The sequence below is a fragment of the Podarcis pityusensis genome (assembly GCF_964106645.2).
Source record: "Podarcis pityusensis genome assembly, chromosome: 2".
Classification (NCBI taxonomy): Eukaryota; Metazoa; Chordata; class Lepidosauria; order Squamata; family Lacertidae; genus Podarcis; species Podarcis pityusensis.
The window spans coordinates 12,992,337-13,017,188 of NC_138029.1; the positions used below are offsets into that span (position 1 = coordinate 12,992,337).

The following is a 24,852-nucleotide window of genomic DNA, read 5'->3' on the forward strand; positions in this document are numbered from 1 at the left end:
TCTGGAACGGATCCCGTTCGCAACCAGAGGTACCACTGTAGTGCTATATGCTTATTCTCCAACCTGCTAATTGATGGCCCAGCTAGCTACAAACAGTAGTGCAACTGTACAACAGGAAGGCAGACTTCAGGCTTGTAGATTCTAGTTTGTTCCTGACTACAGTCCCAAAATCTACTACCCCAAAGCTGGTGCAAAATACAGCCAACACACAAGGGAATTCAGTGGCACAGCTGAACGGAACTTGCAGTTCCTACACATGAAAACCCATTCTGGTTATCTCCTCCCTCCAGGCTTCCTGCACTTTGGCACACACACAGAGGGAAATAAAATGCACACATAATAAAGTAACAGTGACCCTATAAAATGGCAATGGTGGGAAATAATTACAAAAAGGTTTCCACCAGGCAGTGTCTCCTACCAAGTTCCAAAAAGTAGAGGCAACAGCAGCAGGCAGCCCTCCAAGTCAGTGCCTTAATTGAAAAGGCCTTCTTGCAATTCATCTGGTGGGAGGACTGAAGTAAGTAAATTTTAGTAACTATGTCTTAAGTACCTCAGGCAGTTGTTGAATGAGTGTTTCCTCTCTTTTCTAATCATGGCCCCCTTTTTTGCATGTGCACTCAGAAATATGTGCCTGTACATGAGGGAGTTTTGTCATCCACATTGGACAGTGCTGTCTGTATATATTCTCTTCCCTAGTAAAAAAATGTAAAAACAGTCACCTGAAAAACAGCAAATTACTTTGAAAATGCCAAGCTAGCCTCCAGCTTAGTCATGCTGGCCACATGACCCGGAAGCTGTACGCCGGCTCCCTCGGCCAATAAAGCGAGATGAGCACCGCAACCCCAGAGTCGTCCGCAGCTGGTCCTAACGGTCAGGGGTACCTTTACCTTTAATAAACTTACAAAACTGACAATAAAACTCAGGGAAATGTTTCACTGGCAGTGGTGTTAGATGCAAAGTTAAAAAAAAAAAAATCACTCCAAAACATGATAGAGGCAGGAACTGTTTGTATACATTTCTTCCCAGCTACTTATCCTTACTGAAAAGGGAAGTGCTTGATGTTGTCATCCTCTTCCTTTGGCAAAACCCACTCCACATTAAATAGAATTCAGGTTAGTTGCTGTATTATGCCATACTGTGCTCACCAGAAAGACTTCTGGGTTCGTAGTGGTGCGGCAATCTGACAGCTATCTGCTGGAGAGATGGCAAGAGGAAATAGCAGGAGACCAGCAGCATGACACTCTCACAATGAAAACACACAGCAAAATAAATTGCTTCTATACCACCATTTTTAATTAGCAAACTTTTAATACTCCACACAAGTTATTTGCTCACCTAATGAACCTTCTTCCTCCATAGCAACCAAACACTTGGGCAAAGGGAATTTTGAGCTCATGGCATGATTTGTTCCTCCCAATATGTGGCTTCTGACTGTCCAGCATGTACTCAGGTAGGCTTAACTCAATGGGAGAGAGGTGTTCCCAGAGTGGATGGCAACTGCATTGCCACTGTTATAAGGAAGACATGATTTCGGTTCTCAAAAGTATGGTGCAATGTTTCTGGATTGCCTGTGAATGGAAAGAACTACATCTCCATATAAGGTTATGGCTCTCCTTATATGAAACAGCCTTTTAACCACCCGACTCATGGCTTAGGACACTGTTCATTTTACCAAGTGATTAGAGCAATCCCACACTGCCTTGAAATTTAACGGTGCCCAGTTGGATACATTCACTGCTCAGAATTAGTTCACACTCCCTACCCAACCAACAGCAATATCCTGAGGGATGTAAGGGAATCCTAGAAGCATCTCCTATCCTCAGAAAATTTCATTTCATTTTTAAGCCTTGGCTGAAAGTAGAAGGAGCTGGGCCTTCAGGCAACAGTATCACTGGGTTATCCATCCTTCCCCGTGATCTAAGGAAATTAGGTTATCCTAGAGTGTAAATTGAAATATAGCTATAATTTTACAATCAGGGAAAACCCTGTGTGTCAGCTATCGGAGTTTAAGAACTGGACTGAACAAACAAAAGCTGGTCCAAAACCTTGGGAGATTTGCGACAGCACGTGGGCTCAGATGTACCTTCTGTCCTCTAACCAATTTGCTGTAAATAAATGCAGAATTCATAGCTGCAGGTAGTAATAAACTTTTACTGTTGCTTGGACACTAAAGGGACCTGTGTTTGATGGAAACACCTTGAAACCTTTAGAGGTTTTTTTGAATGCAGCAGTGTTTTAAGTACTAAAATACCCCTTACCCCGTGAACACTCTGTTGCTAATTAAGGAAAACACAGTAAAGCACAGCTGAAATTGAGTAATGTGACAGCAAACCAGAAATTAACTGAATAGCTATAAACCTATGACCCTCCAGATGTTGCTGAACTACAATTCTCATCAGCCTCAGCAAGCATGGCCAGGGATGATGGGAACTGTAGTTCGATGAGGCTCAACAGAGGGCGCTGAGACCCACTTTCAAACTGCAAGGAGACTGAAGAATATACTTACTAAGCTCTAAAGCCATAAACAAGATACACGAGCACACTATGTAGACAGCAACCAACTTCCTTATCATTCAGGGTACAAATCTCATACATGTACTTCTTGTACCTATCTTGCTACTTGACTTTTTAAAGAAAAAACTCACTGTGATTTAGTCTGACTGGCCTGCTTTCTGGGGCTCAGCTGAACCCTTCCCCGATGAAGGGTGGATCTAAACATGCAGGAGAACATGATTAAAAGGAAGATTATCATCTCAGAATGTCGGTTTGAACCTGCACACTGCTTTTGCTTTACATTATCACTTTACATTCGGACAGCAAATAAAGGACTGCTGAAGAACTTGTTGCCCTGAGGCGTTTGCTTTCTACTTGCAGGGGTTTGGTTCCTCAACCTGACTCCCAGCCAAGGACCATTCACAAATCATATTCTCCACCTACAGTCTGAAGTGAGACAGTCCACTACCACCTTGGGATTTGTGGTGGAATTTCATTCTGCTGCATATGAAGATCCGGCCAAAGTATCAAAACATGATCCACTACTTTGGAGAGAATTCTCCCTCTCCTGCCAATCTGATGAGTGGATAGGAGAGACACAAAGGAGGCAGTGTAACAGAGAAGGGCTGCCATTGTTCCAATCCATCAAGCCACTTTACCTTGCAGCAGAAAATGAAATAGCAAGACAGGCCTGCTGACTCAAGAGTGTAATGCTAGAAGCAGGAAGGTCACCAATAATTCGGCTTTTGTGCCTTCCCCACCACCTCCTCCTCCAGCCTGATACGTAGCTCCACCTTCCCTTTGTGCAAAAGATTCTCAGGAGAAATCAGATCTAGGAATTCAGGGAAGAACTGCTGCAGGAGGCGAAGAGCAGGGTTCTTTCTCAAGCACCTTCCAGCCTCTCTCAGTGAAGAAAAGAAGGGGGGAAATGAGAAACTAAGGGAAACCACCAGCCAATGTCAGAACCAGTATCCCCTGTGCGGTTACACACTGATCTGCAAAAAAAGCCTACTTCATATCACTGCTACAGTCAGTTGAAAGCACCAGGAAAGGAGCTGCAAAGTAAGTCAACCAAAGTGAGCTCTTAACAGAGCCTTGCGAGGCTTTAGCTGTCATTTAAGCAACACATACTCTTTCAGAGATTCTGGCAGAGGGAGCTCCTTCACTGCATCTGGCAGGAACTGGACTCCCAGGCTGCGGCGCACAGCATAGCGCGAGAGCGTCTTTAAGGTGCCCGGGGCGGAGCACAGGGTGGTGAGCTTTTCGCAGAGTTGCTGATCCCGCGTGACTTCGCGGGGCATCGTGCCATTCTTCCGCAACTCAAAGTGTCCTACGGCTCTGTGGAGGAGATCGAAGCAGGAGTCTTCTCTCTCGGTGCCGAGTCCTCTGACCAGCAGGGCAACCAACCTCGAAATCGGGGTCTGCCCCTTCATATTGACCACCCGGACCTCTGCCCCGTATTCCAGAAGGATGCTCACACTCTCCAGGTTTCCCTTCATGGCTGCCCAGCTCAGGGGGGTATCGTTGTTGTAATCCAGAGCATTGACAAAGGCGCCGCTTTCTAAGAGTGTTCGGACGCATTCAGCATTGTTCTTGAAGGCGGCCCAATGCAGTGGCGTGTCCTTGTTGCCGTCCAGTGCATTGGGATTTGCCCCGTATTCTAATAGGATCTCTACGCAGGTCTCGTCCTTTTCCGCTGCATAGTGAAGTGCTGTTCGGTTGTAGCCATCAAGGGCATTGACCTGAAAAAGCAGAGACGGGATTCTTCATGTGTTTGGAGTTTATTATCGGCAAGAGGAAAATGACCCAAAACTTGGCTAAGAAAGATGGGTAGTGGAATAATTCCACTGCAATCCCCATGAGCCAAAACACTTGTCCCATGATCCACTAATACCAGACCCATTCATCGACTTTCCTCTGAAGCAGATCTCAAAAGAAAACTCTCAAGTACAGTGGTACCTCGGGTTACATACGCTTCAGGTTACATACGCTTCAGGTTACAGACTCCGCTAACCCAGAAATAGTACCTCGGGTTAAGAACTTTGCTTCAGGATGAGAACAGAAATTGTGCAGCGGCGGCGCAGTGGCAGCAGGAGGCCCCATTAGCTGAAGTGGTGCTTCAGGTTAAGAACAGTTTCAGGTTAAGAATAGACCTCCAGAACGAATTAAGTTCGTAACCCGAGGTACCACTGTATCATGCTGCTGCTCTGGCCCTTATTTTTTAGAAACAGCAAACAAAAAGGGGACGGCCATCTCCCATCTTGCTCTGTGTGTGAGATTTCAGGGGCCAATATTTATTTAAATACTTCCGTCACTGCAGTTTCTAAGCAGTGCACAACAGTGATTCAGGAGGGATGCTATTTAACTAACCACTGTCAAAGAAAGAATGCTGGAGGAGATGAAGGCTTGTTGTAATCCAGAACAGGCAAGATTACTACGTTCTCCAGGCCTTAAGCTCCGTAAGAGGATGGCAACTTGTGTGATTTCACTAATTCCTTGAGAACTTAACTTGCATCCAGACTTTCTTCCCGACAGCAGAAGGCAGAGGAAGTTGACTTTGGATAATTCCCCTTGTGCCCTTCAAATGTCTGCTCTGAAATGATGTAACACCAGAGAGGACAGGGAGTTGCTGCAGGGGGGAATGGAAGAAAATCTATTCCCTTCACTTTACCACCAGGATCTCTGAACTGGGATTTTTGTGTGGTGTTTTTTTTTTACATTCAAATGGTGTATACATTTTATAAATTAAATAAAATAAAAGCCTTCTGTGGACAGAAGGAGCCCTTTTATTCATAGACAGCTTTTTGGATACAAACCTAAAAGCCACTGAGATTTGATAATCTTATTTTTATATTCTCATTTTAGGAATTCTAAAACCCAGGATGATGATGATAATGATGACGATGACACATTTGGTCTCGTGGCCTTGTCATTTTCCTACCTGTAAAAACTTTTGTCAAAATTAAAGGCAATGCTGAAACACACACAAGAGAATGTGACTATTACTGAGGGGCAGCAACACCCCCCCCAAAAAAAACCCAGACTGCCCATAATTCAACAGATGATCAAACTGGCACAGGAATAAACTGGGCCATGTCAATCAATCAGGCAAATAATTTTTGAGCCAGAGAGCTAAACTCCAGCCACCTATTCAAAATAATGGTCAGGATCCTAACAACTGTGCAAGCCATTCACTATGCCCAAGAGGGCTTGACCCTAAGATTCCCAAAATGGCACATTTCGTTACCACTCAACCTCAGCCCCCAGAAGGCAAACCGCTTTGAAAACACCCTCCAAGCTCTTGCATCTAAAGGAATATGTCTCAATCTAGTTGTGCGGTATGTAATACTGTGATCAGGATGTGTGTGTGTGTGTGTGTGTGTGTGTGTGTGGTCTATCACAAGGATAACATATAAGAACCCCTTTGAACATTCAGAAGTGCTCTACAACCCCCCTCACATCTGTCATATATGAGTAGGTTTGCTGGACCTGTTCTTAAATAGGCTCTTCTTACCTCAGCTCCTTTTTCCAAGAGCAGCTCAATGCAGTCGGCGTCAGCAACCATGCAAGCACAGTGCAATGGCTTCAGGGTACCGTGCATACAGTTAACATCTGCTCCCTGGAAGAACACAAATCGGGAAAGCACAATAAGAGATGTTCTGCCAGCTCATTTCTTTCTGATCTCAGTGGATCATGAATAACTTTTGCAATACAGCGGTACCTCGGGTTACATACGCTTCAGGTTACAGACTCCGCTAACCCTGAAATAGTACCTCGGGTTAAGAAATTTGCTTCAGGATGAGAAGAGAAATCGTGCTCCAGCAGCGCAAGGCCCCATTAGCTAAAGTGGTGCTTCAGGTTAAGAACAGTTTCAGGTTAAGAACGGACCTCCGAACGAATTAAGTACTTAACCCAAGGTACCACAGTACACATCTGCCATCTAATAGCAAGTGATACCACATTGGGGTACTTCATATTTATGGTGCTTCTCTGTGATTTAAGCCAAAAATCTAAACCCCAAATCCCTATCAGTCTCTTCACATTTATTCCTCTCACAGCTATTTATTTATTGCCGTAGCATTCCAAAGGTGGCTAAAAAATGGGAGAGAACTTGCCTCCCACAAGGCCTACTCCATTTGCTTGAGGAAGCTAGGAAAGTAAAGAACTGCATCCTCTTTCCTCTTTAGACTCTACTATGGAGAACACAGCCAATGAGACAAGGAGCTCAGGTTCAGTGGCCTGTTTCCATACACATCTTGGGGTCTCCTCGTGTCACAAGGAACTGTATGGATTGCTCATATTTAATGACATGGAATTTATTGCTAGCAACACAGGTTGTACTCAGGGGAACTGAGTGACAATTGAACCTGAAGGGTTTTTCTTCTTTGTACTTCAGATGTACCGTATTTTTCGCTCTATAAGACGCACTTTTTCCCTCCTAAAAAGTAAGGGAACATGTGCGTGCATCTTATGGAGCAAATGCAGGCTGCGCGGCTAAGCCAGAACAGGGAGAGGGAGCGCTGCGCAGCGCTCCCTCTCACTGTTTTGCTTCTGGCTTAGCTGCGGGAAGCCTCCACAGGGCAGCGGGGAGCCTTCATCCCGCTGCCCTCCGGAGGCTTCATGGACTATCCCAGAAGCCAGAACCGCGAGAGGGAGCGCTGCACTCCCTCTAGCTATTCTGGCTTTGTGATAGCCCCGCAAAGCCTCCACAGGGCACGGGGATGAAGGCTCCCCGCTGGCCTGCAGAGGCGTCCCATGGCTCTTGCGGGGGGGGGGAGGGACAGAGCACGCGGCTCTGTCCCTTCCCCAACCTCCCAGAAAAGCCCCCAAGAGCCGCATTCCCTTTAAAGAGCGTGCGGCTCTTGGCTGGCTTTTGCGCGAGATGGGGGAAATCCCCCACCTCCTGCAAAAGCCAGCAAGAGCTGCACGCTCTTTAAAGAGCTGTGCCTAGCTCTTGGGGGCTTTTGCGGGAGGTGGGGGAAGGGACAGAGGGCAGCTGCCCGGGAGAGGCTTCAGCAGCTATCCCAGAAGCCAGATCCCTCTTGCTGTTCTGGCTTCTGGGATTCAGAATTTTTTTTCTTCTTGTTTTCCTCCCCCCAAAACGAGGTGCGTCTTATTGTCTGGTGCATCCTATAGAGCAAAAAATACAGTATATTGATAAGCCATAGTCAAGTGATCAGCTGACCCCAGCCTTCAGCCAAAGCTTGCTTTCCCCCTTCTCTCCCGGAGAGAATTATAATATACTAGAGACAACCGTTTTGCACGGGGGTTTTGTTCCCGGTCCCCACATGCATAAGCCTGCTCCATCCCCATTCTGTCCTATTCTGGGTCCAAATGGTGGTCACATGTCAGTTGAACTTGCCTAAAATGGTCACCACCTGTATTTTCAAACATCTGCTTTAAAAAGCTAATCTCTTAACTCTGGCGTCTCCAAACAGGCCTCCCTCTTCTTTTCCCTTCCCTTGTGTTTCTGTCTTACCAAACAGATTCAGGCCCAAGCCTCTAGCTATTTTTATTTATGTACAACACTCTGTTACCGTGTGCATTCTGGAAAGATTACTATCTTATATTTTATTTAACAGCAGAGAGAGGAAGAACGAGGATAGCAAACAAACATCAAGAACCATATCAGCTTCCATGGGCTCTTTTGCCAACAGGCTGACTTATAGCACATTTAATGGGCTCTGGCAGAATAAGTACCTGGGAATTAATATAGCAAAGCAGTTGGCAGCATCAATCAAAACTAACGTGGAGCTCTGTGACTACAAGTGCTGAGAAATCAGAAACTGAAGTAGTCTTAGCACTGCCCTTTGGAGCTAAAGACTGACTACATATTCTTTTGAATATCAGAAATGTCACATTTAAACTGGCCTGAGGAACACTATTCAATACTATTTAACACTGAGACTAAAATTAACATCTATCCTCCCTTCTCCTTTATAGAGCCAGAATCCACATGGATCACCTCTTGACTCCCCCAGATTTCTGGGCAACAAGGAACAGCTATCTGGCCAGTAAAATTGTTTTAATGCTCTTCCAAACTTGCCTCTACTGACTGTAAGCTGTCTGCTGTACATACACTCTAAAAATATTCAGTAGTTTAGATTTACACTTAAGAGGCATCAAGGGCAAGTTAGCAAGCAGGCACAGCCGACATAACCTCTCCCATCAGAAAGGAGGATTCCTATCCCTACAGTTGTAGTCCAAAATACAGCAGTGGCCACAATATACAGATGATCTAAGATCTGGGGTATCTTGGCTGTATGACATAATGCATACTTCACAGAGCGCAACTTCAGTCCAAGTGTCTATTACATGCTCAACCACTGGTATCTGTGTGGTCAGTTACAGCACAGCACATTTGTTCTGGCCTACTTGAGAAAAGCAGGGGGAAATAGAAGTTAAAAGGAAATAAGGAGATCTTTCTCCTCTAATGGAGCAAAAGCAGCCCATGCTTGCCATTCCCAGACAGTGTTGTTCTGCTCTAGGTTCACTAGGAACAGGAAGCAGGTTAATGCCACCCTATCTTAGTGTATTTTTGGTCTTTGTGGAAGCCGTCCAGAGTGGCTGGGGAAACCCAGCCTGATGGGCGGGGTACAAATAATAAATTATTATTATTATTATTATTATTATTATTATTATTATTACTACTGCTGCTGCTGCTGCTGCTATAGTGGCCTCAAGTGCATTCCTTTACTTTTATAAAAGTATAAAATGAATGGTTACCGTCCCATCCCATAGGGGAAAGAAAGTGTTACACTAATTCAGCCTTGTCTCTCTCTGGCACCCTGAAGGCAGTTTGCAGAAAGATGCAAGATATGTTACCATGGATGCACAGGATTGGTCCCCACTTCTTAAACTCATTAACCCTGGTTTAAAAGTGTACGTGAAACAAACAGCAGCCCAAAGGAAATCCTGCCTAGGGCTGTAACTGAGCCGTATAACTGAACCAAGACATACAGAGGTTTTTTGGAGATTCCAAAACACAACTTCCAGAGCTAAAACATCTCTGTAGTCTTCCAACATACCCTCCTGATCAGGTCTTCGACATTGTCATGCGGGAAGGATCGGATGGCTGCAATAGTTCGGATCAAGCGCTCCGACAAGGAATATTTACTCTGAATGCTCTGCATAATATACCACATACTGGAACTCAAGTTTTCTTGGGTTAATTCACATGCTCAATGTTGCCTGTGGTGGAGACAAAAGAGAAATGCGGAAGAAAGCTTTAAAAAGGAAGAAAGCGCACAAAAGTTCAAGGGAACGACACTTATTAATAATAAAAATTGTGAATAAGAAAAGACTTGGCATCTTGTTACATTTCGCCCAGCACAAGATTACTGCAGCATCAAGTGATGGTTTGCATGGCAGGGTGGGTGGCGCCAGAGGCAAGAAGGGGATTGGGCAACAGGTGTGACTTAGCTATGCAAAACCAAGAGGTTTCCATACACTCAGATGCACATACTCCACAACCTACCTCACCCAGGCATGCAAGAGGCATGATCACATCAAGGACATATTGCAGTTGGGCAAAAGCACCCAAAGGCTACCAAAAGGCATGGACTGGGAAGAGGCCCAAGCACCAGACAGTCAGGCATTCAGGGTCTGAGTCTCCACTCATGGTCTATTTTGACCAATAGCCGCTCTATGTGGTCTCCTGGATAGGTTTTTTGTTCTGCCTACGATCATTTAACTGAAGGCTCTGGTGGAAGAATTTGGGATCATCTGCATATGACGCATGTGCTCTGGTACTTTGCTACTGCCTCTTCCTAATCCAATGCCCTATGCATTTTGAGCTATAATTTTTGAAAAAATAGCAGAGCAGAGCTCAGAAATATCTCTGCTTTAGGCTTAGAGAGCCCCAGCCAGTCAAAGGGGGCAATGGTGGGTTAGAAACGCCAATTATTTGACTGGTATATTAATACTTTGGCTAGAACAAACTAAGGCACATGCTGCAACAGTTCTTAAGACGGCCAGTCAGACTCAATACAGCTTTAACAGATTAACACTGGGTCACTGTGCGTAGTGGGTTTGCTTGGTACAGTATTGATCTTCCTTTCACTTGCTAAGAAACAGGTCATCCAACACCTGTACAACTTTACTCCCAACTTCACTACAAACAGAAGGCTAAAAATCATTCTGTGATAAGTTACTGTGACAATGGGAAGAGAATAGGTGGATATTTTTTACTATAAAACAGAGGTCACAGTGAACCAATATGGTTTGTATGGCAAACTGCAAAATGGGTGAATCTGAAACCTAAGTGAGTAGGAGGTTCTGCACTGTAAAATTCAATATTGATAACCTGCAGTATTTAGGACCTAAAAGTCAATAGAGGCTTTGTACTGTGTGTTTTTTTAAAGCAACAGGACCCTGACCACAGGGATAATAATCTAGAGATAAACAGAAGCAGAAGCAGTGGAAGAGTTTTTGTGTTTGTTTTTTTAATGGCCTCTTCTGAATTGTTCAGTGCACAGCTAATTAAAACAATCAGGACCTGAGGAATGCTTTCTAAAGGGACCTGGTTAGCCAAGTACACTGGTACAGTACTTTGGTTGTCAAACTTAATCCGTTCCGGGAGTCTGTTTGACTCCTGGAAACATTTGAAAACCAAGGTGCAGTTTCTAATTGGCTGCAGGAGCTTCCTGCACTCAGTCAGAAGCCGGGTCAGACATTTGGCTTCCAAAGAACGTTCAAAAAACGGAACACTTACTTCTGGGTTTTCGGCATTCAGGAGCCAAAATGTACGAGTACCAAGGCATTCGAAAAACAGCTGAGTGACAACAAGAGAGAGTGTGTGAAAAAGATAAGAAGATGGGGATTAACTAAGGTTATTGAACTGGAAGAATACATGGGGAAACTAGCATCTAAAAGCGGGAAGGGGGCTGGTGGTAAGCTTATTCTAGATGGATGTTCTCTGTTATTTTTGGCGGATTACTGTAACTGTTTTTCTCATGCAGGATGACTTTGGGGCAGTCACTTCACAACAGAAATCTGTGTGGAACCCATTCTAGGCTATAAGCATGCCAAACACTCAACAGAGTTCATATGCAATGCAACAATACTGAAAAAATAGCAGACATTCAAGGCACACTGTGGCAGCAGGCAACAGAACTCCTTTTATATGGAGGATCCGGATGCATTATTTGCATGTTTGGAAGAACAAAACGTGAAACCAAACTGCATGATGCAATCATATCTATTGTGCAAGTGTTACATCCTAGACTAGCCACCTTTAAAATACATTGTGCTCCTTTTTCATCATTCTTGTTTTCGTTTTAGAAGGGTTTCAAATTTTTTTAAAAAAAGACAAGGCCCTGCAAATTTTGCAACCAGAATAAAAGTATTCAATTCAGCAAGTCACCCTGATTTCAATAATCTGCTCCAGTTTTGCAAGCTGTCAGTGTACAAGTAGCACCCAAGGCTATTAAGTTATAGCATATGTGATGCAAGCACCATCTCACTAATTTGTTTTTATAAACAAGATGAAAAACTGGGTGGCACCAGGCACACTTTATTATTATTAGTTGCTTTTTAAAAAAGAAAAAAGAAACTCAAAGCAGCTTACAAAAATGAACATTAAAAACAAGGACTGAACAACCTAACATAAACTATCTGTATGTATCTCTATATACACAGGTCCCACCCCACTAAAATGTAAGCTGAAAATTAAGATCCAAATGCATAACAATGTTTTTGCCCAGCATGTGAGAACAAAGACAGCACAAGGCTTGCCTCCCTGGAGAGAACATTCCATAAAGGGGGAGCCACCACTAAAAAGGCCCTTTCTCTTGTTGCCACCCTCCACACCTCCCTTGGAGGGGGCACATGGAGAAGGACCTTAGATGAAGAACGCAGAGGGAAGAATGGTTCATGTGAGGAGAGGCAGTCCCTGAAGTACTAAGGTCCTGAGCAGCACCAGGCTTCCTAGGTCACAACCAGCATTTTGAACTGAGCCCAGAAACTACTTGTGCCAGTAAGCAACCTGGCCACTGAATTCTGCACAGCTGCAGTTTCTGAGCCATCTTTAAAGGCATATAACACATTGCAGTAATCTAACCTAGAGATAGATGCTGCAGGCTCAGTGACACATAAAATACTGTCAGAAGCATTCCTTCTTTTTTACTCAACTCAGGTGGCCAAGAGAACTATAGAGGGTTGTATATAAGATGAAAGTAAACTAAGCAGACAAATACACTCCCCATTTCGGGGAGAAAGGGGGAGCAAGAAAAACATGAAACTGTGGAACATTGCTGTGACTGACACTGCCTTCCAATTAGGAATTAGATGAAACAGATAAATACCGGTAATAAATCACTAATTCCCAAAAGGTGTGCTGCTAGGGAATAGCTATCATGCCACGAGAAACAAACAAGAAGCATTCAGCAGCCTAGTTCTGCCAGCTCCCAGACAGCTGTACTGCCTGCCTATAACTCTTGAATGTATTCTGAGTGAAAGCACTTTAGTCACAATGCGTGATGCATCCCTTCCCTGTCACACATTACATGCATGCCATGTATCACTGCTCATACCGAGATGCACTCCTACTAAAATAGGAAACATGTATGCTTCACTGCTGACCTGATGCAAGGGATGCAATAGACACCATTTGACATATTACTACATAAAACGTCTTCTAATAGCCTTAGTGTAAGCGGACTGAGGTGCCAGTTAGCTCTGTTGGTTAATTAGAAAACAATTCAGAAATAGCAGTAGGATTAACTAACACCTTTCAGTTAAGACCAACTGAAAGATCACAAAGTAATGAGCAAGAATTCAGATTCCCAGAACTCTTCAGCAGCAAGCTTAACATGCCACCTGAAGAATAGCTTTGAGGACCAGTGTGTCTCTGTGACAAGTCTTTTTCATCCTATTACAGATGTTAAATAGGTTACAAACACCAGAATGTTTGTGTTCTCATCAAACACTTCTTTGTGACTACCACTGTGCTTTACACATATGCAAGTTTTTAACATAATTGTCAGTTTGCATTCTTGCATTTTGCTTCCCCCACACTTCACTGCTTACGCCCAAGTGCCTACACCAGCTAACCTGGGCTAACACTTCACACACCTGATGACATGGGCTCTAGACCACACAAACAAAGCATGTCATCATAAATGCTTAAGAGACAACAAGACTCTCTTGTGGTTTTGAATTAAGAAGCACTGCCTCTGCGTTACCTTTTGCATTTCAATGCAAGCTGCTTAATTGCCACATACCCTCTCCTCACACGCAGGCTTCCTATCTAACTTGACATATAAGGATATACATTTTCATGGGTGTAGCCGGGATTTATGTTGGGGGGACAGGACCACCACCTGTCATCATCCTCTATCTGGCTCTGTCTAGCAGATTTGGAATGAACTCTCACAACAACAGTTAATTTACATTACTTTTTTTAGACTCCAAGTGCTCAGAAAAACCTGTCCAAAATCTTTCTACAATTTCAAAATTAAGTATTTATTTATTTTTATTTGATGGGGGGAGATGCCCTCCCTGCCTACGCCCATGTACATTTTGAATACCTCTCTCTCTCTAACCACCTAGATCTCTGTATGCACAACACAGAAGCTTGGCGGGATTTCTGTTGTTGTACTGTTGCTGTGCGGAGGAATTAAAGAACCCTTTAATAAGGGTGAAAGAGAAGAGTGCAAAATATGGTCTGAAAACATTAAAAAAAAACAAAACCCAAGATCATGGCCACTGGGCCCATCACCTCCTGGCAAATAGAAGGGGAAGAAATGGAGGCAGTGAGAGATTTTACTTTCTTGGGCTCCATGATCACTGCAGATGGTGACAGCAGTCACGAAATTAAAAGACGCCTGCTTCTTAGGAGAAAAACAATGACAAATCTAGTCAGCATCTTAAAAAGCAGAGACATCACCTTGCCAACAAAGGTCTGTATAGTTAAAGCTATGGTTTTCCCAGTAGTGATGTATGGAAGTGAGAGCTGGACCCTAAAGAAGGCTGATCGCCAAAGAATTGATGCTTTTGAATTATGGTGCTGGAGGAGCCTCTTGAGAGTCCCATGGACTGCAAGAAGATCAAACTGATCCATTCTGAAGGAAATCAGCCTTGAGTGCTCACTGGAAGAACAGCTCATGAAGCTGAGGCTCCAATACTTTGGCCACCTCATGAAAAGAGAAGACTCCCTGGAAAAGACCCTGAGATGGAGGGCACAAGGATAAGGGGACGACAGAGGACGAGATGGCTGGACAGTGTTCTCAAAGCTACAAACATGAGTCTGACCAAACTGCGGGAGGCAGTGGAAGACAGGAGTGCCTGGCGTGCTCTGGTCCATGGGGTCACGAAGAGTCGGACACGACTAAACAACAACAATTGTTGCTGTTGTTGTGGCAGACATTTTTGGGCATGGAAACGAACGGTTGGGAAAGAGGCGAGCTGGAGCCCACAGAGGCCTCCCAGAGGTGGTGGTAGTGCTGGGGGTTGTCGCACCGCCAAGCGAGCCCAGCCCATGCGGGGGTCCCAGGGGTCGCCTCTCGCTCACCACCAGCCCCACCAGCGCCCCTCCCCGGCGGTGCCGCCTCCGCCGCCGCGGAGGCCAGACGGAGCGGACCCCGCACCGCAGGGCTAGCCTTGCCCGTCCCCTGCCGCCGCCGCCGCCGCCGCCGCCCCAGCCTCGCTCACCGACCCGGCGTCGACCCCGGCCCGCGCGCCCTCCAGCAGCGCCCCCGGAAGCTCAAGCGCCGCTGACCCCGGTGACCCGGAAGCGGTATAAAAGAAGAAGAAGCAGAAACCCCTCAGGCAGGCGCGGGCCGAAGACGCTCTTTCCGCTCCGTCTCAGCGGGCCCCGCCCTCCTCACCAGTCTCCTCCAATCATTGCCGAGGGTCTCAGGGTAAAGCCCGCCCCGCTCCTCCCTCTACCTGCCAATCCTCTCGCGGCTCTCCGAACGAGGCCTCTTTCCCCGGCGAAGGGAGTTCCAGGAATACGCCGCTTAGCAGCTTCTGTCAAAGGCTGGGCTCTTTCTTCCCCCCACGGGGGCGTTTTCTGGGCCTGGCTAAATTTTAGGCCCGGGAGGGGAGGAGGAAGAGGCAAAGCAGCGCTTCAGGCCAGTACGTTTCCGAGCACCATTCAAAGTGTTGGTGTTGACCTTGAAAGCCCCAAACGGCCTCGGTCCAGTATACCTGAAGGAGCGTCTCCACCTCCATCGTTCTGCCCGGACACTGAGGTCCAGCCCCAAGGGCCTTCTGGTGGTTCCCTCACTGCGAGAAGCCAAGTTACGGGGAACCAGGCAGAAGGGCCTTCTCGGTAGTGGCACCCGCCCTGTGGAACGCCCTCCCTTCAGATGTCAAGGAAATAAGTAGCTTTCCTATCTTTAAAAGACATCTGAAGGCAACCCTGTTCAGGGAAGCTTTTAATGTTCAATAGGTTATTGTGTATTAGTGTTTTGTTGGAAGCAACCCAGAGTGGCTGGGGAAACCCAGCCAGATGGGCAGGGTATAAATAAAAAATTACTATTATTCAGGTCCCGTGCACAAATTTGTTTGGCCCTGCATTACAAAGAGGTCTGCAAACGTGACGTGAAGGCTGGCAACATCTGGGAATTCCTTCTTTTTTATTTTAATTCATTTTTTTATTATATATATAAATCCAAAAATACATTCCAATACATGATAATTTCCTCTTTGGTTTTATTGACTTCCCTTCCCGTTTTCCATGGTGTTTTTAATTTCTCCCCCTTGCTGCACCCTTGTCTTCTCTCTCTCATAACCATGACAATAATCTCTAAGCCTGCCTGTTGCTCATAGTTCAAATCCTGCTCGGAAATTCATCACACTCATGGGCATAGCGGGGGGGGGGTAGCATCGAAAGTACTCAACTAACAGGTTCTGCCCACCCCCAACCAAAGCCTGTCCCCCTTTTGGGGTGGCATTTTTACCCGTGACTTCTCCAAAAAAAATCCTGCTTACGCCCATGATCATACCATAATATTTCTTTAAATATTCCAAAAGGGGCTTCCATTCTTCCACAAAACAATCATTAGTCTCTCTTATTTTTGCTGTTAGCTTTGCCAACCCTCCATTGTCCATCCCTTTACTTATCCATTTTTCTTTGGTGGGAACTTCCTTCCAGCTTTGTGCATAAAGAATCCTAGCTGCTGTCATTACATACAGCTTACTCGTCTTTTTGGGGAATTCTGTTCCCACTGTCTGGGAATTCCATGCCTGGAGGTTTCATTTAAAATAGCATCATAATTATCATTGTTAATAGGGTTCATTGCAGTCTACAGGTGGTAAAGTTAGACTTGGAAGAATATATCTTCATGCTTGGGTGGATAATGTAAGGGGAGGCATCGTGCAAATAAAACAAGGGCATCACTGAGGATGCCACTGGCTGAATCCGACCTTTGCTGTCTCTGAACAAAAGACAGCCCTTCCCTTCATCCCAGACACACTCCTCCAGCCGAAGAGGAGCAAAGCCAGCCAGCCAGATGCTCAAAGGGGAAGGCAAGGATGAAAGCAGCAGCGAATGCAACCACATCTGTCTCCTCCTAGGATCAGAGGTGGAGGCTGGGGCTGGATGGAGAAAGGACTTTCTATTCCTCAGAATCCACCTTAAATGTTGGTGGAGCTGAGCAAAATCTGGCTCTGGGTTTCTCAGTCTCCACCCTGTGGTGCCTGCAGTGAATTCATATCTCTCCGTACATGCGGCAGCCAAAACCAAAAAATCTTCTGTGCCCAAAGCAGCGGTGAGTAGATGCAAGATGGGGAAGCGTGGAGGACGATTTGCTTTAGCAGCAGCAACTAGGTCCGGACTCTGCCTGCTGGAAGGAATCTCTGTTTTTTATCAGATGTGCTTTATTGGATAGATGGACTCTTGTCAGGGACAGGATTCTGGGAAAAGTGCCGCACTTGGGATCATTGTAATAAAATGCATTCCAGTTAATACATATGAAAAACAAAAGAAAATCTGAAGCTGTTTCAGCAGCCCACCCCCAAATCTCATAATTTCACTACGCTCTGAATCCACTATGCCCTGAAGTGCCAGGACTGGGGGTTGATGTTCTTCCTTTCCCGTTGCGGGCGTGGGTGTTTAATTTCATTGCTGTACAGTACAATGAAGTGCAAAGCACTGAATTCTCTATCTCTCTGCAAGGTAGCTTTAGTCTTACCATTTTACAGATGCCAAGGGTGGGGGCTGACTTCTGTTGCTCTGGTGGGTTCAACATGCAACCAGACTGTATCTCAACATGCCCTTGTCCAGAGGGTATTTGGAGGGGGGGGAGCAAGCCAGCAGGTTAGTCTTTATTGCAAGTAGAATCAAGGCTGAATTTGAAAATATTTTGAAATCCAGTTTTCATTTGTGTTTTTCTGCTTGTTGTGCAATCCCCTATTTTTTTAATACACCCTTACCTCACATCAGGGGGACGTGGGTGGCGCTGTGGGTTAAACCACAGAGCCTAGTACTTGCCGATCAGAAGGTCGCGGTTCGAATCCCCGCGACGGGGTGAGCTCCCGTTGCTCGGTCTCTGCTCCTGCCAACCTAGCAGTTCGAAAGCACCTCAAAGTGCAAGTAGATAAATAGGTACCGCTCCGGCGGGAAGGTAAACGGCGTTTCCGTGCGCTGCTCTGGTTCGCCAGAAGCAGCAGGTCATGCTGGCCGCATGACCTGGAAGCTGTCTGCGGACAAACACCGGCTCCCTTGGCCTATAGAGCGAGATGAGCATGCAACCCCAGAGTCGTCCACGACTGGACGTAATGGTCAGGGGTCCCTTTACCTTTACCTCACATCACTATATCATAATCTGTGACAACCAGAGCAATCAGTCTTTGTTCCCTGGATAGACCTTTGTCCTGCTGTAACAGGAGGAACCCAACAGACAAATGGTGTGGCTGAAAAGCCAGACCTGGGGTTGGACTCACTCATAACTCTAGATTGAATATTATTAATAACACAAATTCTCCTGTTGGACTGTAGCACACACCTTTAGCACACATGGAATGTTTTCAGAGAGGTGCTGGTGGTAAGGAGTGTGCCAATTCAGTCTCACTTGACCACTCTGCATTTGGGACACGGTTCCCTGTTCCTGTGTGTGTACACTATTGCCAGTTGCAGCAACAGTGTCAAATATTAATCCTGTGGTGTACCACCTCTTGAATATTATATACCATAATACTTAAAACACCACGGCATGTCAAGTGCTGTACTGCAATTAGAATCGAGGTGCCCCAGTTGGGTATCTCTCAGAATTAGAAAATGATGCCTTTCACATTCAAAAGCTTCCAGTAAAAGGTAAAGGTAAAAGGACCCCTGACCATTAGGTCCAGTCGTGACCGACTCTGGAGTTGCGGCGCTTATCTAGCTTTATTGGCCACGGGAGCTGGCGTACAGCTTCTGGGTCATGACGCCAGCATGACTAAGCCGCTTCTGGCGAACCAGAGCAGCGCATGGAAACGCCATTTACCTTCCCACCGGAGCGGTACCTATTTATCTACTTGCACTTTGATGTGCTTTCAAACTGCTAGGTTGGCAGAAGCAGGGACGGAGCAATGGAAGCTCACCCTGTTGCGGGGATTTGAACCGCCAACCTTCTGATCATCAAGTCCTAGGCTCTGTGGTTTAACCCACAGCGCCACCCGCGTCCCCATGAAGCTTCCAGAGTTAACACTAAATACATTACTTCTGGTAAATGAGCCACCATAGACAACATTAGAGGGCTATGAAAATTTGTGTCCCGGGCTTTTTAGACTCATCTACCCATGTACTATCAGAAACCAAAGGGGAGCATTGGTTGTCAGGTGTGAATTATTTTCCCCCAGCTCTCCTACCCCCCTTAGATATATTCTGCTGATAGTTGAATTCTCTTTCCAGGATACAAAATAATGGAGAGCAGAAGGAAGGAAGGCAGCCTTACCCAGAAAGACCCCATAAGAACAGATCTTCAAGGGGCAGAAGAACACTCCCAGGGGAGAAATTTGGACAGCGGCAGTCAGGAAAGAGACTGCGAGAGCCAGAGCGAGCCGGGGAGGCAGCGGAGGAAAACCACAGCCCTTAGTAGGAGGTTTGGTGTATCGTCCCAGTGCAAAGAAGGCATTGGAAGGCTGAAGGACCTCCTGGCCCTGCAAAGACCCCTCGCGAGGCCCACCATCTGCAATGAGTGTGGCAAGGGCTTCAGCCGCAGTTCGGACCTCGTCAGGCACCAGATCACCCACACAGGGGAGAAGCCCTACACCTGCGCTGTCTGTGGCAAAGGCTTCAGCCAGAACTCCAACCTGCTGACCCACCAGAGGATACACACAGGTGAGAAGCCCTACCAATGCAGGGACTGCAGCAAGCGCTTCAGCGAGAGCTCTGCCCTCATCCAGCATCAGAGGACCCACACGGGAGAGACGCCGTACGCGTGCGTGGAGTGCGGGAAGCGATTCAGTGTGAGCTCGAACCTCATCCGTCACCGGCGCACCCATACGGACGAGAGGCCTTATATCTGCGGGGAGTGCAGGGAGGGTTTCCGGCACAAGTCGCAGCTCAGGAGGCACCAGAAACTGCACGTATCTTAGCGTTTGGGGTGGAGATGAGCTACAAAACCAAAACGCATATTGTGTAAACGAGCAGGCCAATATGTAAAACTGAAATAAGTTTTGTAGGGAATGTTCTTATGCACATTTTCTGAACTTGGATTTACCTGCAAAAAGAAAATAAAAGTTGATCCTTCCAATTTAATTCTCCCACCCATTGCTCTCCTTTACAGATACTATTGGTTTTGGGCTGCAATCCTATACACACCGAACTCAATGGAACTTAAATCTAAGAAGGCATGCCATGCAAGGAATTGCACGGTTGATGGGTTTAAGAAAAACTTGGGTGTCAGAAACACTTCACTATGACCACCTTGAAGTTCATCAGCAAAGCTGAAAAGTTAGGCTTTAAATATACTTCCAAGTCAGGTTTTGAAACTAAACTTTGAAATATCACTCACATTCTAAGTTTTGGCTATAGTTTGGTTGTATATGGGATCAAAAGCACGTGAGGCTTCTATATTTTAGGACTCAATGGCCTGGTTCTCATGCTGTGCTAAGACAAGTCAAACACACACAGGATCCAGAAGAGATGGTAGCAATTTACTCCTTTTAAAAAAATTATAATTTTCATTTTACAACAAACAAAAGCAAAACCTATTAAAAAGCAACTTACTGCATGTGTCATATTTTGACTCCCCTCCCCCCCCTTTCTGCGGTTCCTTACGTTCATAATATTTTTACTGCATTTCCAAATTAAACCTATTTATTATTTATCCCATATATTCAATATATGTTTTATATCACTGCACATTTTTACATTAATCCTGCTAATGTCTTCATCTGTTTACAATAGTCTTGTAAATATTCAATAAACGGTTTCCATTCTTTATTAAAAACTTTGTGCTCGTGATTCTTATTCTTTGGTTAAACTTAGCCATTTCTGCATAATCCAGTAGTTTCTGTTGCCATTCCTCTTTAGTCAGGACATTTTCTTTTTTCCATCTTTGGGAAAATAGCATTCAAGTGGCTGTGGTCGCAAATATATATATAGAGTACTGTTTTAGGTAACTTTGCTTTACTTCTGGTTGCTCAGCTGTTGTGTTGAGCTGTGCTGCGGCTTGGCTTAGTGCATGGGTAGGCAAACTAAGGCCCGGGGGCCAGATCCGGCCCAATTGCCTTCTAAATCCGGCCCGTGGACGGTCTGGGAATCAGCGTGTTTTTACATGAGTGGAATGTGTCCTTTTATTTAAAATGCATCACTGGGTTATTTATGGGGCATAGGAATTCGTTCATCCCCCCCCCCCAAATAATAGTCTGGCCCCCCACAAGGTCTGAGGGACAGTGGACTGGCCCTCTGCTGAAAAAGTTTGCTGACCCCTGGCTTAGTGTGTCATCCACACCTGAGCTCATGGTTTGGCTCTCTTCAGACAAAGCAAGAGCTGTAGCCAAGGCTTGTCCTATGGTTTATGATTTGTGGTTTGTTGGTTGAACTTTACTGCATGCAATGCCTTGAAAGAAAATGTAATGAAAATGATATATAGATGGTATATGACCCCAGTCAAACTTGCAAAAATATACCACCTGTCTGATAATAAGTGTTGGAAATGTAAAGAGACTGAAGGAACATTCTTCCACCTCTGGTGGACCTGCCCTAAAGTGAAGGCGTTCTGGGAAATGATTTATAATGAACTGAAAAAGGTATTTAAGTATACCTTTACAAAGAAACCAGAGGCCTTTCTTTTGGGTATTGTCGGCCAAGGGGTGGTAAAGAAGGACTTGACATTTTTTATGTATGCAACAACAGCAGCAAGGATACTTCTTGCAAAGCACTGGAAAGCTCAAGATCTACCCACACTGGAAGAATGGCAGATGCAACTGATAGACTATATGGAACTGGCCGAGATGACTGGCAGAATCCGTGACCTGGGAGAGGAGAAGATGGAGGAGGACTGGAAGAAATTCAAGATTTATTTACAAAAACATTGTAATTTGAGTGAATGTTAAACAGGATGCTAGATCATAAATAATTGAGCACCACTAAATTAGATGATTTAAGATAATAAGTGAGATTGAGAAAATATAAACTTCTTTGAGAATTACAAGAGTATAAATATACAGATGGGACATAAGAATGCAAACAAGATAATAAATTGCTGGCAAAAAGTTACAACGATGAAAGTGGGAGCGGGAGATGTGAGGAAGTCCAAAGAAAATGTGAAATTATGTTAAGACATTTGTTATATTGTTTATTACATCTATTTCTATTGTAAACCCTAATAAATATTTTTTTTTTATTAAAAAAAATGATTTGTGGTTTGTTTGGAAGAACTAACCCACATACCTGGGTTCAGACTACACACTAAGCTTAGCTTAGCTCATCCCAATGGCAGAACCACCAGGGAGCAGCAAAGTGTCCGGGATCTCTTCCTTAGGAGCCCACATGCTTGTGTGTTCATGCTGAGTCATGGTTTGGCTTACTGTGATCTGCAAACCAAGCCCATAACACGCCCCTTGAAGCATTTCCACCCTTAAATTAAGTACATTTAAGACATATACCGTATTTTTCACCCTATAGGACGCACCGTCCCATAAGGCGCACCTAGTTTTTTGGGGGAGAAATAAAGGGGGGGAAATTATTTTTCCCCCCCAGGCGCGGGGCTGGGGCGGGGGAAGCCCGAGCTTCCCCCGACCCCAGCCCCCAAACAGGCAGCTCTCTGCAAGCCGTGGGAGCCCAGCCAGCGCCGGCTCCCACTGCTTGCGGAGAGGTCCGCGAAGCCTGGACGCGCTGAGCTCAGTGCGCCCAGGCTTCAGCATGCAGGCAACTCTCCGCAAGCCGCGGGAGCCCAGCGCCGGGATCCCGCGGCTTGCGGAGAGGTCCGCAAAGCCTGGAGAGCGAGAGGGGTCGGTGCGCACTGACCCCTCTCGCTCTCCAGGCTTCAGCAAAAGCCTGCATTCGCCCCATAGGACGCACACACATTTCCCCTTCATTTTTGGAGCGGAAAAAGTGCGTCCTATAGGGCGAAAAATACGGTAGATTATGGCAGACGTCATGCTTCAAACACCAGCGTTGGAAGCATACAGGAGCTAGAGTAAACAGCAGTGTGTATACCGCCTCTGTCATCTCCATTAAATCCAGTGGGCCTACTTGTGTGTAAAATTTAGTCGACTTCCACCCCTTGGTAGGTACATTAATAGGTGGTGTTTACTCTGGAGGAATTAATGCAGAGTGCGACAATGTCCCTCACATTGCTTCCACTGAAATTTATGAGACTTTCTTCCGTATGATCCGGGATGCTGTGGTACGCACATCCTGTCAGTGGCACCCTTACATTATTTTAAAACCTGCACTTACAGTGCTGTAATGTCACAAATGTGACATTATCTTTATTCTGTGTATGGCAGGGTATGCCAGTCCTCCTTTGCTTAAGGGCCTTGGGCTTAAGTACACGAAAACCCTACCCAATATATTTTGGCACCTGAGGCGAACCACTGAAATAAAAAAATTTAAGGTCTTTTATATATATAATAAATGTTCATAAATGTACCAACCAAGCACGTACATAGATCAGCACAGGAAGACGTCCTGAAACCATTTTGACTCCCAAACTGACCAAATGTTTTCTCTGCGAGGAGGGAGGAGGTCAGGGAGCCTTCCCATTGTCTCAGGAATTGAGTAATCACCATTTCAAAGGGTGACAGACTTCCAGGAAAGGCAATCAGATAAGGCATTATCAGATAACCTGGCAGACAGGAAAAACAACAACATTCAAATTTCTGTTGTAGACCACCATTTCTGTGATGTATGATGTATGGAGGGGTGGTTTTGAGCTCCAGGGAAGAGAATCTAAAATGTCTATACCGTATAAAGGCAGGCACACCTTGATTCTGGGTCCTCCTCCTTTCCTGCAAGTGAGGGGAGCACCCTGTTGCAACAGATCAATAAAGATGAGGCTCACTAGCTGCTTTGCTTCTCAATATTCTCTGGTTGGCCTCTGTTATTTTCTCCTACCAATAGGGAACCCACGTAAGGACTCTATACAGGCTCTTGGATACCCCATAAGGGGAAAAGGGCAGATTTTGTTTGTTGTTGTTTAGTCGTGTCCGACTCTTCGTGACCCCATGGACCACAGCATGCAAGGCACTTCTGTCTTCCACTGCCTCCCGCAGTTTGGTCAAACTCATGCTGGGAGCTTCGAGAACACTGTCCAACCATCTCGTCCTCTGTTGTCCCCTTCTCCTTGTGCCCTCCATCTTTCCCAGCATCAGGGTCTTTTCCAGGAAGTCTTCTCTTCTCATAAAGTGGCCAAAGTATTGGAGCCTCAGCTTCAGGATCTGTCCTTCCAGTGAGCACTCAGGACTGATTTCCTTCAGAATGGATAGGTTTGATCTTCTTGCAGTCCACGGGACTCTCAAGAGTCTCCTCCAGCACCATAATTCAAAAGCACCAATTCTTCGGCAATCAGCCTTCTTTATGGTCCAGCTCTCACTTCCATACATCATTGTGATGTATGTATGATGTATGGAGGGGTGGTCATGAGCTCCAGGGCAGGGAATTTAAAATGTCTATATAAGGGCAGGCACACCTTGGTTCTGGGTCCTCCTCCGTCCTCCTGCGTGTGAGGGGAGCACCCTGTTGCAACAGATCAATAAAGACCAGGCTTCCTAGCCGCTTTGCTTCTCAATATACAGTGGTACCTCGGGTTACAGACGCTTCAGGTTACACACTCCGCTAACCCAGAAATAGTGCTTCAGGTTAAGAACAGAAATCGGGCTCCGGCGGCGCGGCGGCAGCAGGAGGCCCCATTAGCTAAAGTGGTGCTTCAGGTTAAGAACAGTTTCAGGTTAAGAACGGACCTCTGGAACAAATCAAGTACT

The 24,852-nt window shown here is 45.6% G+C and overlaps 2 protein-coding genes and 1 long non-coding RNA gene across 9 annotated transcripts in view; 1 reads left to right on the top strand and 2 right to left on the bottom strand.

Moving 5' to 3' along the window:
* The window catches only part of LOC308471085 (uncharacterized protein), a 51,271-nt gene extending 29,817 nt beyond the window's left edge, over positions 1–21,454 (top strand). The window contains exons 1-3 of one of the 6 annotated variants that reach the window (XM_080995032.1): positions 16,092–17,207; positions 19,331–19,759; positions 20,208–21,454. In XM_080995032.1, the coding sequence (XP_080851158.1) occupies positions 17,078–17,207; positions 19,331–19,759; positions 20,208–20,371 (723 nt within the window). In that variant the 5' untranslated portion in view covers positions 16,092–17,077 and the 3' untranslated portion in view covers positions 20,372–21,454. The other 5 variants (XM_080995035.1, XM_080995033.1, XM_080995036.1 and 2 more) reach the window with 5 other exon arrangements.
* Positions 1,272–15,255, bottom strand: ASB8 (ankyrin repeat and SOCS box containing 8). Of its 2 annotated transcripts, none has more exons than XM_080995025.1 (4): positions 15,145–15,255; positions 9,522–9,684; positions 6,008–6,112; positions 1,272–4,235 (listed from the first exon to the last, which is right to left on the bottom strand). In XM_080995025.1, the coding sequence occupies exons 2-4, from the start codon at positions 9,636–9,638 to the stop codon at positions 3,606–3,608; spliced, it is 852 nt and encodes a 283-aa protein (XP_080851151.1). In that variant the 5' UTR covers positions 9,639–9,684; positions 15,145–15,255; the 3' UTR covers positions 1,272–3,605. The 2 variants fall into 2 exon arrangements, with proteins under 2 accessions (XP_080851151.1, XP_080851152.1); XM_080995026.1 differs by lacking the exon at positions 15,145–15,255 and adding an exon at positions 11,207–11,546.
* Positions 20,842–24,232, bottom strand: LOC308471287. Its single transcript, XR_013982878.1, has 2 exons — positions 23,538–24,232; positions 20,842–21,004 (listed from the first exon to the last, which is right to left on the bottom strand). It is a non-coding gene; the product is annotated as an uncharacterized lncRNA (long non-coding RNA).
* Between the last annotated feature and the right edge of the window lie 620 nt (positions 24,233–24,852).

Excerpts from the sequence above, each read along its gene's own strand:
- ASB8 (XM_080995025.1), bottom strand. The coding sequence starts at position 9,638 with ATGTGGTATATTATGCAGAGCATTCAGAGTAAATATTCCTTGTCGGAG. Across the intron at positions 6,113-9,521 it reads TCGAAGACCTGATCAGGAGG|GGAGCAGATGTTAACTGTAT; the intron begins GTATGTTGGAAG and ends GTGTTCTTCCAG. Across the intron at positions 4,236-6,007 it reads TCTTGGAAAAAGGAGCTGAG|GTCAATGCCCTTGATGGCTA; the intron begins GTAAGAAGAGCC and ends CTGCTTTTTCAG.